Genomic DNA, 19,490 nt, shown 5'->3' on the forward strand with positions numbered 1-19,490 from the left:
ATGATTTTAGTACAAAATGGTTTGCAAGAAGGGGTTTAGTTGCAGGCTGTCCTTCAACTCTTTGCTGGCTTGGACAAATCTTGATGCTATTTTAGGGGATAAAGTGTTGATATTTGGTAGCTTCAGTTGGATAAACTCATGAGACTAAACTGAAGTTATATATATATATATATGCAAGGTTGCATGGGTACTTGTAGCTGATGGAGCCCAAATTTTAAGGCTCCAATTATGCTGACATGATTCCCTTGCCTTTAAAAAATAATAAACCTTTAGTGAAAAAATAAACTGATCATGTTGGGAAACTGTCTTCCTTTGTATGCCAGCGATATTCAATGATTTCCTTACCATATCACAAAGCATTGTATAAAATCCTAAAATTTCACCTGCATTCCATATTTAGTGATTCTCTAAAACATCATAACTAGCCCTGAGCATTCAGTAACAGTGCTTCCAGATTTGGATAATGACAGTGACATTGCAATAAATAGTTTGATATTCTTGAAAACACTAAATTTTCTGTTCAAGCTTCAGACAGTGAGAAAAGTTTAAGTCTATCAGCTTCACTAGAACAGATATTCCTGATATAATTTCCAGAATATAATAGTGGTGAAGAATAATTGTTTCCAGGCAACTCAAATCCTCAACACTTAATTTCTGAAGATCCTTGCAGCTACAAATGTTCAAACAAATGATTGAAAGTTTATACCAGTGAGGGCCCTGCTATTGAGGAGAATGAGCACATAAGTTTATACACGAGTATGAGAAAAGGGAGAAGTAACTGTTCCAAGTAATTGACAGCACTGTGCATAAGTGGGAATTATCATGTGTAGTAAACCACGGCATAGAGATATTCATGGGATCATACGGAATAAGGAGCTCTGCCAGTCTTAAAAGCAATCAAACCTGATTTCCTAATAAAAAGGGAATAATAATAATGTTTGGAGCAAGCAAATATTAATCATCCACAAATCATTTTAACCAAAGGATCAACGATTTTGATAATATAGTATGCAATGACCATCATGTAGATATCTGTGCGTGTGTATGGCAGGGATGTGTGACAAATATGCTCCAAAGACAAATGACGTGATTGGATGCCGTATAAAGAGAACTTGATGACGTTGAATTCCAAACATGTAAAACACAAGTGTGAAGACAGTTTTATGATATCCCAAAATCTTGCATATCCAGCACAATAATGGGTTCAAAGGTGATGGCAATAACGTATATGCAGTAAAGACACAGGAGCGACCAAAATCAATTGAATTATATATGGCTTCGAAAGATTATACTCGGTGATGGGAAACACTAACGGATATTGTATTCGATGCTACGAATTGGTTGAGTGATTTTGTAGTGTTTATCTTGGCATCTCTGCAATACATATGTGTGTAACTGTTGAATTCATTCCTTATACGAAGTGTTACAGTCATTGGAATTGAAAGGTTGCATATAGCGTCTGATTTTGTGGCTCTCAAAGATACGCAGTTATGAGTGTTGCATCTTCGAATGGACAGGAGTTTCATCAAATGAGTTAAGGAATGAATGCCAAAAGCATCACCGAGTCAAGGCAGTTCTGAAAACATATATGCTTTTCTCGACATGATCAAAACAAGCAACAACGCTTTCTGCAGTATCACCCCAGGCTCCGTATATCAGTGTGAATATTTAATACTTATTGGCAATACGAGTTGCGTCCAAAGGATTCACTCACATGTGCAGAAAAGTGTGAGAAATCCGCGAGACAGGTTTGAAGCGACAGAAACTCTTATCGCAAAAATTATAAAGGGATTGCCCATGAAAGAATTAATAATAATTGCTTTACCATGATATAAGTTAATTAAAAAAATTAAGGAAATGAAAAGGTGCAAATTAAAATTGCAAGGTGTAATTTATTTTTCAAAGAGACATAACCTTTCCTTTGAAAAGTCACGTTCTCTCATGAGTGGGATATATAAGGAAAATGATTCATTTGAGACAAGAAAATAAGACACATTCGACAATCATATTCTGAAAAAAGCATTTTATTTTACTTATACGGAGGTATAAGAAGTTTAATACGACTTTGTAATATAAATTCAATTATTTTATTTTAATAATAAAATAAAAAGTCCTTTGTTTATTTCTAAATGGCATGGAGATTTAAACTGCAGATGAATTGTCCTTTGTAATTTTTTTTTTGGAATTTTGTATACAATTTAAATGTCGGATAAGTGGACACGGTCATTTAGCATCTTAAATGTGATCATCATAGATATAGTGAAATATTTAATTGTTTCCATATCTGTGTCCAGTTTGTCTCCCTATCAGAGGAGTTAAAGTTCAATCTGGACTAATTTTAGATTGCATAATATTTGGTTTGTCGCATCTTGATTATTAAATTGCTGACAGTTCAAGTGCATAAGAACTTTATGAAGTTGTACGTGAAAATTCACCAAAGTTGACTCTATTGCTCGGATGAGCAGAGGCACTGGTCTTTCTATTATTGAAGTCAGAAAATCTATATTTTCCTTCCTACAAGCATCAAATTCATTATTAACAAATCTTATACAAAACATTCAATTATTTCAAGTACTTAGCATTCAGTTTCAGTTTCATCGAGTTCAAGGACCCTGCCAATTGAAGAACTCCAAAGCTTAAATTCGCTTTAGAAAATCTCTAAACCAAGTGATCAGGTTCAAGGAGAAGGTTTACCTGCCTAGGTGTTGTGGAGCCTGAAGTGTAAGGGAATCAAAGTGATTCTCGTTCTTTGGCCAGAACTGATTGCAGAATTTTGTTGGAGAAGTGGCAGGCTCTTGGATTTTCAATTTGTGGTCTTGGGAACCAATAGTTTCCACACCCTTAGTACTCGTACCCACGTACCTAAGTACCGGGTACATGTATCCTAAGTACCAGGTACTCGGTGGATAGCATCACAGCTAAGGACCCAAGTACCTCCGTCCCCTATTATGACTCATAGTTGTACACGTACCCTCTTAATATAATCTCAATATATATAAGAGGTCGCTGCCATTTGGAAAAGACATACAAAAACATTATGGCAGTACTATAACATTTGCAGTGGTCCTCAGAAAGACAACATAAAGCACAATTGTGCATTCACTTTACTGATAGAGCTAATATATTCCTCTTTGTAACACATGCAAATCCAAACATACCTCCACCTGATTTGCTGAACCATTTCTACATATTTCCATAATGGAGAGCCCAGGTCTGTTTTGAACTGGGAGTTCCTAGTGCTAGCACTACTTATCATTCTCTGTGTCTGTTAACAACATACAAAGCCACACACCAAAATGAAAAAAATAAAATAAAACTAGAGAGTTAATTTCATTTTGAAAAAAACAATTTAAAGAACTAATGATTCAACAAAAACCTACCTCTTTTGTTGATCTTCCTTTTCAATGTCTTTGAGGAGTTCTCCACATTTACAACCAAACAGGAATGGCTCACAGACAAGCTTAGAGCATGCAACAATCACCTTTCTACAGTCCTTGAGCAATGATAACCAAACAATAAAGTTTAGCAATGGAAGCAAGAGGTTCTCTTTTCTATTTACAAATGCACAAATGACATGATTTATCTTTTTGGCTGTTGAAGTGGTCTATTTTAGAGTTGGAGGGTGAAATTGACTAAATTATGCCAAAAAAAAACTGTTTTTATGCCAAAGTCTGGCCGGTCCTGCTGCTGTGTTTGGAACTCGTTGCGAATTTTTTAAAATTTGGCCTGGGTGTGTCTGACAGACTTCCGACTGAATTTGATTACCTGCTGCCAACTTTGCAGAAAATGACATCTGGTCAAGACTTTAGTCAGAACTGAATCCGGCTTTTCTGCCTTGGACAACAAATCTGGTAACATAGTATAATTTTATCTCGTAACTTAAGTCCATATCTCTTTCTGAAAATGAACCAATAGACAAATTGAGAGATGGCAAACCATTGTAACTGAACTAATTACTACTATGTCAGAGTATTGCATTCCATATGTTATTCTATGACCACTTTCAGTTGAACAAATGTACTGTTGTCAAATGATGCTGCCAGGCTTCTTTATGTGGAAAATTGGATTTTACTGATAGTTTGCATTAGAATTTCTCATGTTGGAGCTTCAGTGTTGCCATTAAGAGTTCCAATTCTTCTTATTTATCAAAAAGTTCAGCTTTTGGTTTGTAAACCTTACATAATCATTAAAAAAATGAAAGGTTAAGGTCTTTGTGTTCATCAAAATATTCAGATTTTGGTTTTGCTCAAATCATTACATTCAATTATTGGAAATCCAGAAATTCATTGAAGCGGCTGAACCCACAATGCATAAGTGGAATTAACATTTCATGTCATTGGTTGTAAATTTCTATTAATTTATAGTGCAAACTTCATTGCTTAATCTCAACTTTTGTTTTTTAAATATCATTTCTATCTTTATTCCATTTTTGTAGATGAGCATGCCTACTAGAATGATTGTTTGTTGAAATTTGTTTTACCGTGTTTTCCAACTTTTGATTCTTATACAAAATTTGCTCTTGTCCATTTAATTTTGCAGAGGAGGTCTGCACAAGAAGTGCTTTTATACAAGGATGATCAGTTACGAGAAACACATACATGGCTAGCACGCCTACAGGAGATGGATGCTATTCATATGAACAACCAGCATAATTTGCAAGTAGAGCTGAGAGATCGTACTGATCAGTTCAACCAATTATGGTTAAATTGCCAAAGACAGGTTGGTTTGTAAATGATTTAGTGGATATCTATGATGCAATGCTTGATTGATAGCAAGGAACTTTTAAAAGTAATCGTGGCAGCAGAGAATCTATAAAATTTTCATTATGTACTTGAGCTTGTTTTAGTTTAAGACGCAGAGAATAGAACTTATGAAAGGGTTGATTTGGCTAATAGTTCTAGCATTGTTTTTTACATTGCATAGCTGGCAGATCAAGAGAGATACTATTCACAATCGATTCAGCACCTACAATTTGAGCTAGAAGAAGCAAGAGAAAGTCAAATTTCCAAAGACAATACCAATCTGAATCAGACTGAATCAAAAGAAAAGAAGCAATCATATTCAGAAAGCAAAGGGGGTAATCATTTTAACGTAAATGGGGAGACAGCTTCAAAGACAAACACAAATGGAAGTACTTTGGTTCTAAATAACCAAGCTAAGGCTGGGGCGATACCAAATGGCAATGTAGATGGAGCTACTCCTTTTATTCTGGTCCGTAATCTGCCATCTAAGGTAAGCTTTAGGAAGATTTTAATGATACAATAAAATGATTGTTTTTAGTATTTTATGCCCAGTAAGATGGTGGTAGAATTTGACAATGGTTCCTCCAGAGTTTTATTCTTGGTTTTAGGGAACATGCCATTTTGTCAAATATCACTTGTTTCCTATTCCATAAAAATTGTAATTAGGTTTTAGCATTTAAACTGAAAGCATGAATCACAATTAACTTGTATTTTAATGTGAGGGGATTGTGAATGTATTGTGAATGTAGTCGAAGGGGTTTAGCTTGGTTGAAGCAATGAGTTCTCATTGTGGAGACCTTGGTTCAAATCCCAAGAGGGACATCTTTGTGGAATTCTAAGTTGTGACTCTTGGTCTTCTATTCGTTGTATTTGTCTCATTGTAAAAGGTGGATTCTAAGTAGTGACTCTTGGTCTTCCAAATTTTGTTTCTAGTGTGGTTGCTCAGAAGGAGCTTGAATAAGTTGTAATTCTCATGTTGTTGCTTGAATAAGCACAAGATTTGTAAACGATTTCAATATAAAAATGTATTGTGAATGGCTTTCATATTTAGTACTAACCATTAGGTAACCCCAATGTTGCTTAGGTTTGAGTTTGCGTGTCTGGTCAATTTTTTTTTTGGGGTTTAATATTTAATAATAATATTTTTTTGGTTGGTAATCACTTTTGAGAGGAGTTTTAAACCAGTGGGGTCATGGTGGTGACCCCATCTCTGTGGTGATATCACACCTTGAGGCATTAACACCTCTTGTTGATTTGTCTCGTGCAATTGCCTTCTCCACTTCAACCTCAAGTCACCTTCTATACCCCTTCTACCTTATCCACTACTGTCACCACCTTTATACTCCTTTTTGCTTCCTACTCCTCTCACATTGCAAATGTCACAGTCACAATAAGATCTTCACCCTCTCCAAAACCATCTTTGATCCAGGTAAGCTAGTCTTTATCAATGGGGAGCTTGAGATCATCCTTATTGTTTCCATTGTCAGTCAACAGGCTCACAAATCCAACCTCTGAAGTAGCAATCAACTGACAATCAATGTAATCAACATGAGAAACATCACAATTGTGAGAGGACGGAACAATATTATCAAGTTTTCACCATTGAATCAATTCCAACAAAGTGACGCTTTGCTTTCTTGTGTTTGCCTATATTTGAGGTAAATACCTCAACCACCTCGGAAGCCCCAACTTTTATGACGATGTAACCATCATTACGAGTGGCCAAGTGTACATCTCTGAGGCTCTTGTTTTGGCTTTCCATTCAAAGTAGTGCACTGAATCAAACATCTTTGCTTGCCCTCATGCATAATTGAAATCAAATTTGGGCCTCTTTTATTTTTGCCCCCTCATTACCGGTTGATCACTTCCTTGCACATTATTGTTGAGGTACTCTCTCTAATATTTATTTATTTATTTTTGATCACTTCCTTGTGTGCATACAATTAAAACTCTAACGAATTAAACCAATCTTAGATCTGAATGATAAAGAATAATGCAAGATCCACCACACAACACATAATACCATATATGTTCTCAAGGAACCGTGTTAAGGGAAATCCTCGGTGGAAGTCAAACCCATAAGATGAATACACTCTACTAAAAGTACTACCCAGCTAAGAGTAAATAGAGAACAAAAGGATGCACTTTCAACCACAAACCACATGCTTACAACCCAATCTACAAGATCATTGCTAAGAGCTCACTGCTCACAATACGTCACAAATTTGGCACCCAGTTGAGTTCACCAGTTGAATCTTTGATTATAATTGAGTGGACATATAATCCATTACAACCAAATTGACAAACATCTCAAATGCCAATATAGTTCCAATGAAGTACAACTTTTGCCTCAAATGCAAAATACACACAAAATCTTCCCTCAACTTCCTTTGCACATTTCTCTCACTTTGATTCTCACTTACAATTACAAAAATGATCTCTCATTTATATACATTATATCAACTAGGTGTAGGAGCTGACCTAGTACAATAAAAAATATAATCATTATGCTCAATCTCCAGTTCCATCCAAATCAAGTCAATCGAGACTTAGATAGGACCCAAATCATCAATTACAAACACTCAATAGCATCACCAAAGAACCATCAGGAATTGCAACATATTACTCCATCTAGTCGGCTAGGATCTAAATGAAGAAACTCAAACACACTACCAAAACAACAATACCAATCTCTTCAATCAATGCGGGGAATCAGTTGCGTGCATACAATTAAAACCTTAACCTATTAAACCAATCTTAGATCTGAATGATAAACAATAATGCAAGATGCACAACACAACTCATAACACCATATATGTTCTCGAGGAATCTTGTTAAGGGAAATCTCCGGTGGGAGTCAAACCCATAAGATGAATGTACTCTACTAAAAGTACTGCCTGGTTAAGAGCAAATAGGGAACAACAGGATGCACTTTCAACCACAAACCACATGCTTACAACCCAATCTACAAGATCACTGCTAAGAGCTCACTGCTCACAAACAATAGAATACAATAGCTCTTTAGAATTGGGAGATGTGCTGCATTATATAATAGTTCACATTGCTTTTGAGTATCTTATGCTATAGCTGCTAAACTTTTTAACACCTTTTAGAATCTTCTCTTCAATTTGTTTTTGGTATTCTACAATACGTACCCATGTTTATGCATCCTATAAATATTAGGTAATGTAAGCTCAAAGGCCTTTGAGTTTGGAAAATCAATTTTAAAATTCATTTCTGAAGGTGGAAAAACAAAGTTTAGTATATGTAGAAATGTTGCCTTTACATGTGGATCATGTGTAGATTCAATGAGAGAGGTCCTTGAAATTGTTGCAAACTGCTATTCTGATATGATTGAAGATGAGATACGCAAGTTTTCATCAGATTACGAGGCTAAGATTGTTGAAGGTAGTTGAATCATTGTGGTACATGTGAGTTTTAGCTTTGGTGATTGAGAAATTTTAAGGAAGGAGGTATATTTTTTTCCGGCAAAATTGAAAATCGTTGGGGTGAATTTATCATCTGCTAAGTCAAATCCATCTTGAAAACGCAAATGCTCTTGCACAAAGAAACGAAAATGTTGTGTGAAAGATTTGGTCAGTTGGCAATTTGGATATCCTCATTTTAGTCTTCTCTTTGACTGTTTATGTTACTAGTTCAAGGGATTGTGTTAGGAAAGTTTAATATGTTTTGAGTAATGTGGAGAGATACTTTGGTTTCCATGTCCATGAGAGTTTTGGTTAGGTTGTATAAGAGCCTAAGAGTAGGCTGAAGTGTCCAAGAGCCTCCTTGGAAGTTGAATTTCGTCAAGACCCATGCATAGTTTCTTTATATCTTGCATTTTATCTTTTATAGTTGGACAAATAGGAGTATCTTTTTGAAAGCCATGCCAATTGAGGAAGAGTTCAGGCTTTGGATAATGATCATTTGAACATGATTCCTTGAGATGTAAGCAGTCATGGGGATGATAAATGAAAAAATCATTCAACCTTGCTCATGCTAGAGTTTTTACCATATGTGTGCCAGTTACTCTAAGGTAAGGTTGTGTCTTCATATTTTCATGCTTGCGTTCATAGGTGCAATTTCTTTGCAAGCTTTTACGGGTTAGTAGATGTGTTTGGACTGGGATCTATTAGCTAGATGGATATATATATTTGCAAATAGAGGAATTGATTGTGCAATATTTAATCAGAAGACCATGTTCAAATTTGCAATAGATCTTAGAACAGAAAGTTTCCACTAATTCTAGTACTTGAGAAGGATGGAATAACCAGCTTACATATATTAATGAGTAATAATAAAGAATTTGGCAAGGAAAGTAATAGTTCCTAATAATTACATATGGGTAACTGTTTCTTTAATATGTGTTCTTTAACTTTTTTACAATTGCAATAGGAGACTTGTGATTTATAGAGATTGGTGTGTCATTTTGGATAAGGTCATCTTTCATTTCATGTTAAAATGTAGTCATTCGAAGATGTGAGAAGGGTATTACATCCTTGAAACTAGCACTGTGTTCTCTAGAGATTATTGCTTTTTATGTTTTTAAAAATTTTATGGGATATGTTTGAGATTCTAGATGGGCATGGTACATACATTCCTTGAGTTTTCCATAGCCCTATCTAGACATGAATTTTCTCTTAATTTACACGTTTGCTCTATGACCATCCAAATATGAATTGGATGTGGAAGATTTGTGCCTAGGAGAGAGGGAAAAGAACAATTTATTGGAAGTTCCATAGAATTCTGAGCGTCATGCCCTTGATTAAAATACTATTACTTCAATGATAAAGACTTTGATATTCTTGTTTTGATTTTAGTTAGTTCTTTAAATTTTTGAGGTTGGGGAGACTGCTAGTAAAATTATATAAGAATTATATTTTTTTGTAAGATAAGTATATGCTCTGACTCAGAGCTATGAGCTGGGGAGGCAGCAAATGGATGACATTAATGCTATTTAAACATTCAGCAATAGCACCCCAGTGGGGTTTAAACCTTGATGACAAGAGCAACAGTACCACATTAACATCACAGCATGCCAGTGCCAGTCATATAAGAAATAGATATCTTAATTTCTAAATTATAAATAAATTAAGAAAACCCAAAAATAGGATAATCAAATAAAAAGAAGCCATATTTATAATTAATAAGTACAATAACAATATATGGATCTTAAATGCTAATGTCTATGATTGATGATAGTAACCATAGACATAATATGAAATATCATTTATACTGACAAATGCCAAAAAAGAAGCTTTGCATCAGCAATGGTACATATGTAGAAGGCATACTGAGCAAAAAGCCTAAGAATCAAAGTTGTTATCTAATATATTTGTCAAAAACTACTCGCTACTTTGAATACTGGACTCAATCGCTTCTTATGATATGGCGATATCTATTTCCACAGTTGACAATCCTCATTAAGGTATGCTGATTCTTTGGGATCTATATCCATCACACTGTTGCGAGGTATGCTTATTTTGAGCTGTGTTGTGATCATTGAGATGCAAGACAACATATACAAGACACTTCTCTGCTCTCCTAGTCGTAAGTCTATTCTTGTTGGAAGTGGATATATATATATATATATATATATATACACACATATCAAGTCTCTTAGTAGGAGAAATTTTTTTTAGAGGGTCACAACAATTTTAGGGGCTTATATTTATCAATTTGACCCCTTGATCTGTATTTAGGATGGATATTCCATACCATGTTTAATCATTATGAATCTTTATCCAAGTATGCTGTTGTACACTAGTTCTAAGCTAAGTTACCAATTCGGATGCGGATTCCAGAAGCGGATACAGGTTGTAGGGAATTTTATTTTTTGGGATGTGGATGCAGGAGGAAATGCATATATATAATTCTATATATAATATATGCAAAGAAATGCAAGAAATTTACAAAAACAAATCATTTGATAGTATGACTACGATTTTTAACCCTTTATCAAAATTTAAGATATTTCAAAATTCATATGATATATCAATATGTGCTTGTCCAACATTAGAGTTTAGTCTTAGACAATAAGTTCAAATAGGTCATGTTCAAAATTCCAACAAAATAAAAACTTAGTTAATGATTGAAGATTCAATCAACTAATATGCATCAACTAACTTTGCTTTACAGTGGCAATGCAAACTAGAGACCAAATGATAAGTGGCTGCAGGTGCAAACAAAGCTCCAAAATGAGTTGTGAATGCTTCAGCATTCCCCTTTAGGGTTGTTTTAGGGTTTCATAGCAAAAAACAACCAAAAAAATCAATTATAACATGTGCATATTGGGCAACTTAAGTATAACATACCAAATTGAAATACTTGAACATAGCAAAATTGCAACACGAACCAAAACCATTAAACATAGTAACATAGTACATATCCAATTAGAACATTCAAAAATCAAAATTCAAGCACCCTTTCTAGTGGCGGCATGCTTGCGAAATGGTGGAGGTGGGGGTACTTGGGTATCCTAAGTACCCGATGTTGGGACATCTTGGGGACGGGTACTTTGAGGTTTGGGGGGGGTGTGCAAGTCCCCGGGTTTTACTGGATTTTTTGTAGAAGTTGAGAAATACAACTTCGCAGACCCTCAAGAACACCTGCATGCAAATATCTTGCAATGAAGAGAAGCTAGAAAATGGAAAAAGCAGAGCTTAGAAGTTCTCAGAAAATGTGAGAGCAAAATATATTCTAAGTTATGAAAACAAAATACAAGAGTTCAACCTTCTAAGGTGAACGAAACCTTAAAGGAAAGAAAGCTAGGTTTGCACATTATAATTAATATAAAATATTAATTATATGCACCTAAGAGAGCTAAAGCACCTAGAGTAATAAATGACTTACTCTAACACCCCCCCTTAAGCGAAGCTTAGGAGGAAGCTAACCTAGCAAAGCTATGAAAGCAAGAATATGGGTCTCGGCAACAAGGCCTGATCAGGTACCCAATACAAGGAAATCTCTATGAACTGGAGACAAAGGAGAAAACCCAGTGGGAAAAACCACTCTCCAAAAAGAGATAGAACAAACATGTTGAAAAAAAAAAAGAAATTTTATGGCTCAAGAGACTCTCTCAAAACCATAAACAACCCCCCCATGAGAGAGAGATGAGACAGCAAAGCCTCCCCAGAATGATGAAGTCCTTGTAGAAATAAACGAACCAATGGAACTCCAATGTGGAAGAAACAAGGGCACAGAACAAGGAAACCACTGAATGACAGGAAGACCTAACTGATGCTCAAAAGAGTAAACATGAGGATCCTGAAAAGGAATCCCCAATCCAGGTGTGATGAGACTGTCATGAAAGAGGAGATGACCGTCCTCTATAGAATCCGCAACATGTGCTCCTGAAGGCTCGATGAGTGGAGCTAGAGGGTCTAGCAGAGTTGAAGAAGAAAAGACGTCAACGAAATGAGGTGTGGTGAACTCAGGAACAATACAAAGGTTCACGTGTCCTGACTGCACCACATGATGCTCTCGTGAAAGAGAAGAAGAATGCTTTGATAATGGAGATGGTGGACCAAAGTGCGAGAGGGTGTAGAGACAGGTGGTATGATCAACTGTCCCTGTAGCAATAAGGCCTCCTGTTGCACTATCTCGAATGTAGACTGAATCTTTAGTGAACTCAACTATCTTCCCTGATCCACTGTGTGTAATCTGATACATCGAGACAAGGTTTGCAGAGGGAGATGGAACATACAATACATCATGGAATGTGCCATCCTAAATGCGAACTGAACCTTTCCCGCAGACTCTTAGAGCAGTGTTATTCCCCATGAGAATATGAGAAATCAGAGAAGTCTCAATAGAGGAGAAGACCTCTTGAAAAGATGCCATATGGTGAGAAGCACCTGAATCTAGTATCCAGGGGACTTGGGAAGAACACAAATCCTCAAGAACACCTGCATGCAAATATCCTGCAACAAAGAGAAGCCAGAAAATGGAAAAAGCAGAGCTTAGAAGTTCTCAGAAAATGTGAGAGCAAAATGTATTCTGAGTTATGAAAACAAAATACAAGAGTTCAACCTTTTAAGGTGAATGTAACCCTAAAGGAAAGAAAGCTAGGTTTGCACATTATAATTAATATAAAATATTAATTATATGCACCTAAGAGAGCTAAAGCACCTAGAGTAATAAATGACTTACTCTAACATTTTTCACCTCAAAATTGTTTATTTTTTCTGATTTTTCTCCAAAAAAAAACAAATTTGTGGCTTTTTGCAGTCAGTTTTAAGTTGTAGTGCTCATTTAACAAAAGTTCTTGGTGAATCATCTTTGCAAAATGGTCTGGTGATTCTCCTGAAAATTGTGGTTTCAGTTTTATCCCAGTCTCTTTGGCTAAAATGGGTAAAACCTTCATTACCCAACATAAGATTGGATGGGTTCTTGGTCGTTAAAATTTTGCAGATCCAGGGAAGGTCTCAGCAGCAGCAGAATATTTTGAAGATTTTATGACCACAAGACATATATTGTTTCTGCAGGGAAGTTAGATGATGACCATTAAGGGAGGGTATTAGAAAATTGTAATGTTTTGTCAATGGTCATTTTTAGTCTTTAGTTTACTATGAAGTTCCTAATTTTCATCTTTAGTTCATGATTTTTTTTTTCAGAAACATGGTCTTTGTAGACCTATATAAGGAGCTTTCATCTCATCTGTTTAATACAACAACATGAATTTACCATATCAAATCAACATTTTATTATGACTGCCAATGTCTCTGCCTGAACAGGAAAAATCTGCCCCCCTGTAACTCTGTGATCCTCTACTGATGGCTGACAGATTGTTGTTATATCGCCAAATTTATCATTAATGTTCAATCAAATTTGTCCAACAGATTTTTCCGTGGTTGAATGTCGCGACTCATTCTTTGATCACTGACCTGCAGATTCTTCTGACTTATTGGGACATTCTACATTTCATCTTTTTGTAGCTATCTTTTAGGGAAATGATTTCTTATTCACTTTCTTCGGCAATAGAATCAGCTTCCTAGGTTGCTTTTTTTTATGGCTTCCTCCTTGGTGGTTGCCTACTCTATTGGAGCTATCTCAATTCTCTTAGCCATAATCGTGGCTAACGGACCAACTCAATGTATACTAGTGTAAAAAAAGTTTCGGTCATTCAAGTTAGCAATCTACCTAAAGGCCACACATTCTTTCTCCACACATATTGAAAATAAAAGTGAACATGCCAAATTGCAAATGCCTAAGAAACTTCTATCCTGGTGTTAGTCCACAGCAACTTCCAATATGTATTTCAAATTGGGAACAGCAAAGTATTAACTCTCAGCAGCATACTGCAGACCACTCTCACATGGATCTTAGACATTCAGTTCCCTACCTGCAACTGCAAAGTAGAGTCTAACTGGACAAGTTTAATGGTGGTTGAAGTCATCTGCAGTTATAGTCTTTATATGCAGTCATATGGAGTAAGATTGGCTCCAGATGAATTAGATTACAAGTCAAACAATGGTCCAAACCTTTATCATTTTTCTCTTTTTGTTTTCCAGTTTGCTTCCTTCTGAACAGCCTTTTGTACACTGCTTCTTGCATCTTCCATCTTTTGCAGATTTACTTAGTGCTACTTATCCGAGTGTGCCTCCCTTCCCTGTATTTACCAATCACAAGTAATGTTGGAGGAATAAATTTCAACAATCAAGATTTAGAATTTGTTATATGCACAAGGAAAATAAGGCTATGGTGCTAATCTGATTTGTATGTAGGGTAGATAGTCCACACTTTGTTTTCATATATTTTTTTTCATTATTTCTCTGTTCATTAGTTATAAGTTAAATATTTTTAACATGGGGGGCTTAAACCATTAAAGTTAAGAGACATTTTTGTTAACAATAACAATTCTGTTTTAGTTGTTAGAACTTGTGTCATGTTGTCGGAAACAAGTAATTTTGAATAACAGTTGCAATCAGAAGTCCACATATCATAATCTGAGAAGACCACTGTGGGGAAAACTCCAGTATTAATAACCCAGGATAGAAAAAGTCAGTTTTAACAAGATTGTTTCCTTCAAGGGTTTTCCAACAAGACACCTCTGAAAATAGAAAAAGTACCGAGAGCGGAGGGGTGAATCAGTATTTTGACAGCTTTTAAAAGTGAACAAACTAGATGATAACATTGATAAGCAAAGAAGATAAGAACGCACAAATTTTCTTGTGGAAACTCATTTCGGTAAAAACCATGGTATCACTAAACTCCAACAAGGTGGGCTGCTACCCAATACAATGAGAGCTCCAACTCTTTGGCTCAACCAGAAACAATTAAGGCTTCAACCTTAATGAAAAGATACAATCATCCTTTAAAGGGCTCCTACCCACAGCAAATAGTAATAGGGTAACAAGATTACAAACAGTTCAAATCACTGTTTTACCAAGAAATGATAAAACACCCAATGAGCAGATATACTAATTCTTCAAAATCTTCAACACTGAATGCTCCCCTGCATATATGAGTTCCCTTTTCTGGATCAACACACAGACTCTACCTCATGAATGTCTTCATAGTCTGTCAGAGACACGACTTCTATCCTGTGCCTTAGATGTGAGCAACAAGCAACTATCCCACTGTTGTCAATATAGCCCAGAACACCAAAAACTTACTCCAAAAACTCAAGCTCTACTTCAAACGACATCCAGTATTCATAGCACAGAACCGATACTCTTCAGTCCACTTCAGCAGGTTTCAATCACTTTTGCAAACCTGACTCCTGTTCCAGTGTATCGTACAGAAATATTCCCATGCAGTCTAAAAACACTCTGCACAACTGTGATGCCCTTTTTCACAACTAACAAACAAAAAACTGCCTAAACCTCCCTACCAGCACCAAAAATCCACCTAACTCATGTCAGAACAAGAGTGCTCGTTTCACAGGTTCACTGTAACATGTTTTTAAAAACTTTTTAACACGAGCACTACCGCCAAATTTTCACATGGCACAGCTCAATATACTCCCAGTTTTTTACTCAACCACAGTTAAAAAAGACTTCCTCTGCTTTTGAGAAGCATTCGCTGGACATTATTTTGAAACGGCTCTTCCTCAGTTTTTAAAAACTTTGCATGAGACTGTATATTCCATAACGCCGCTAATCTCCTATTCAAAAACAATTTTGATTTCCTTCATAAATATTGTGTTTTTTGATTTTGTTACTCATGGACATGCAAAACGAAGAGGTTTCTTCAAACATACTTCTGCAAACTTCATCATTTCGCTAAAAATCTTCAGGGCCATATTCCAGTCATCCCAACTGTTCACACTCCTGCAACTGTCATCGACCACTCACAATGCTGCTGTTGTCTCATTCATCGCGTCAGCAGCAACACAATTTTGTACACCCAATACCCGCTTCTTATTTTTTCAAAAATCAAATGCTTTATATTATGCCACAAACCTTAATTAACGGAAGACATAAATATTTACACTAAATAGCTGGAAAACCTAAAGAAATATTTAGAATTATAGGAGGCAAAGTTACTTCAATTAAATAAGCCATCCACTATCGAATACTTGTCCCAAATAAGGATTGGGATCCACACTTGATTAAACACCGGCCTTCAATCCCGAGGAATAATGTGATACTTCAGAATAAATATTCTAATTTTTTCAAAGTCAAACACAACATTAAATTATAAATACCTCCAGATATTTTGTTTATGCAAATTTATTTCTTTCAGAGACTTAACAAATGTGCCCAGCTGTGAACTCCACTGTGAATCACCCTTGGGAAGAGCCAGGTTTTTGTCCAACTTCCTTTCAGAATTCCTAAAGGTTCCCATCTAAGAAATTTGCTTCATGCAAAGCTTCAAACAAATTATCAAATCCAAGAAGCATAGTTTCTTCCTCTTTCCAGCTTCATAATAAGGAACTCCAAGAAGCATCTAGGACATTAGGCCAAGTTGATCAACTTTATTTCAATCTTATTTGAAGAACTTAATATAATAAAGCGACATTTTACAATATTATAATATCATATAATTAAATTATTACTATTAAATCAATTTGAGTTATTTTTAGTTTCTTCAACAACTTTGTAAAATTAGATTTTATGAATTGTCACTCTAAATTTTTTGGAACATTACATATTTCCCTATATGGTGCATGTTTGATACCAACCAAACTAGCTAACTTTGCATTTTCCAATCATGAGGAGTTTAACTGTGATAAGTCATCGAGGGAAGATGTTTTCACTATTTTGCTCGTTTCTTTCTACCTTCATTTTTTTATGTTTATCGGTCCATATGAGCAATTGTCCAAACAAATTCAGATAATCTCTTACCATTTCAAAATAGCTATTTCTATCTATGTTGAACTTTTGTATCTACTTGGTAAATTAAGTATGATCTACCTTTTTTTTATCTTTGATATTTTTCCAGACTGTACATTTTCTTGAAGGCCTTCATAAGGAGACCTTCACCTATCATCATTGATTGGGACAAATCTAACCTGTCTTCTGATATATCATTTTGGACTCACTCCATATGCAGCCATGTGCAATGGGGTGTGTCCGATTTTTCCTGTCTTCTGATATATCATTTTGGACTCACTCCATATGCAGCCATGTGCAATGGGGTGTGTCCGATTTTTTGCCACTTTTGTTGACCAATGGGCTGAACATGCATGTGGTAGAACTCTAGGTTGGTGGCCTTCAAATAAATGATGTCCCTCATTTGGTCAGTTATATTAGAATATTTTCAATATTCTAGTCTCTCGCTATACTTAGCTAGTTCTAGTGAATGGACTTATAGCCTTTCTTTTTATTTTGCTCATTCAGTTCTATTTTTAGATTTCTTAATTAAGACAACTTTTCTTTTTTGTTCATGATATTATTAGCATTTGTAAACTCTATTTAAGTGTTTATTAATAATATAATTATGTTGTTTTTAATTATTTCATGTTATTAGAGCAATAAGGGTTTGTGGGTGAATTTCTTATTGTGGTGAAAAAATATTTTTTTATATCACCTTATTTTTGCAGTACATCTATAAATCTGATTAGGGATTCATTGCAAATACCGAGGGTTCCAGAAATTATGATGTAAACTTCTATGAGTTTTTCATTGCATATTCACTTTTTTGTCGCCATGTATTCAACTCACAACCACAATTTTCGGGAGTGAAGAAGTTAGACTTCTCAACCTAAGTTTTGTCTAACCCCCCATTCATTTCTGTTGTGTGGTTTTCACACCATCACCCCATTGCAAGTGGGGCCACCTCTTTTTTTGCTTTAGCTAGTAGAGTCTTTGTCTTAGGGGGCGAGTTGGCAACATTTTCTAGTGTTCAAGTCTAGGATGAGTTAGGGTAATTTTAGCCCACTAGGAAGCAATTTTGTGAGGCTTCTGTGAGCATTTTGATGCTGCTTAGAGGGAGTTTTCGAGGTCTAAGTCCATGTGGAGAGTGAAATTTTAGTCTGGGAGATGGTTTTTTTTGTAGAGTTGATAAGGGGAACATAGTTTATGAATGAACCAATCTTTGGGGAAATTCCGCCTTCTTGCGAAATTTCCTTTGGGGAAAATCCACCCTCTTGCGAAATTTGCTTTGGGGAAATTCCACCTTCTTGTGAAATTTCTTTTGGGGAAATTCCACCCTCTTCTGAAATCTTCTTTTGGGGAAATTCCACCCTCTTTTGAAATTTTCTTTTGGGGGAAATCCACCCTATTCTGAAATTTCCTTTGGGGAAATTACACCCTCTTGTGAAATTTGCAGTGTTACACCAACGTGGGGATGCGGGTGGACGTCGGGACGAGTTTTAGGTGCGGAAAAAAATGGCCTCAATTTGGGGGCGTCGGGGGTGCAGGTTGGGGGGGGGGGGGTTGTATAGTATATGTATATGACTAAAAATGCTAATTATAAAATGATACTTAAATATAACATATCAAATATAGTTGAATATAGAAAATTGAAATGCGATTCACAATCCATAAGTTCAAACTTGAAACTTCATAACCATTACCAATGACTATTGAACTTAGTAAAATACTAAAACTTTTAAACGTAATAATGATAATGATAAATGAAACCACACATTATACCATGTAAGCCAACCATTGACTATCAATTTATCAAATGACAAAGACAAAAGATTCAAAATTCATTGTTCAAATATGAATATCATATATCATAAAGATGCTCATGATGACAATGAGATGAGTAGCATGAAATAGTGAAATGAAATGATGTATCATAGCCATATCAAAGTGAATACAATCAACAAAATGACAAAATGTCAATAATGAGAATGAAATCATCCCAAGTGCTCCCTAATCATCCCTATACCGAACTCCTCATCATTAGAACTACTAGACTCCTTGTGGGTAAGATCTTGATCCTCCAAAGGAACACCAACTAGCCCTATATTAGCTTTTGCTCCATTGTTATCCTCATCAATTTGAGCTAGATCCTCTGACTCCACATCCCATCGTGCTGTTGGGCTCTCCTTGTACTCGCGTGTCTTGCGATTTTTGAGCCGCAAGAAACCATGTACAACAAAATTCTTTGCTCTCTTAGAGGTAAGTCTGATCCTCTTATCAGAGTGGATGAAGCTATAGGTGGGCCAATTCCTATTTGTAGTTGTGGAGCTAGAACCTTGAGATAACAAAGTTGAAAGTTACAACTTACAAACAAACAATCAAACAATTATAACAAAAGATAAATGATAAATTATTGAATCAATGAATCATAAATCAGTAAAGTAAAACTCTTAAAGTTAACATTATAAATGGGTGGAACTGCAAACCT

At 35.6% G+C, this 19,490-nt stretch overlaps 1 protein-coding gene across 7 annotated transcripts in view; it reads left to right on the forward strand.

The window, feature by feature from the left end:
* LOC149566422 (RNA polymerase II degradation factor) overlaps positions 1 to 19,490 on the forward strand; it is a 56,545-nt gene that overhangs the window by 17,092 nt on the left and 19,963 nt on the right. For all 7 annotated transcript variants that reach the window (XM_089819773.1, XM_089819777.1, XM_089819775.1 and 4 more), the window contains 2 exons: positions 4,540 to 4,719; positions 4,924 to 5,232. In XM_089819773.1, coding sequence (XP_089675899.1) covers positions 4,540 to 4,719; positions 4,924 to 5,232 — 489 coding nt within the window. The remainder of the gene's footprint in view (positions 1 to 4,539; positions 4,720 to 4,923; positions 5,233 to 19,490) is intronic.

The sequence above is a fragment of the Cupressus sempervirens genome, chromosome 3 (genome assembly GCF_028749045.1).
Source record: "Cupressus sempervirens isolate cs-2001-9-10 chromosome 3, ASM2874904v1, whole genome shotgun sequence".
In the NCBI taxonomy this organism is placed as follows: domain Eukaryota; kingdom Viridiplantae; phylum Streptophyta; class Pinopsida; order Cupressales; family Cupressaceae; genus Cupressus; species Cupressus sempervirens.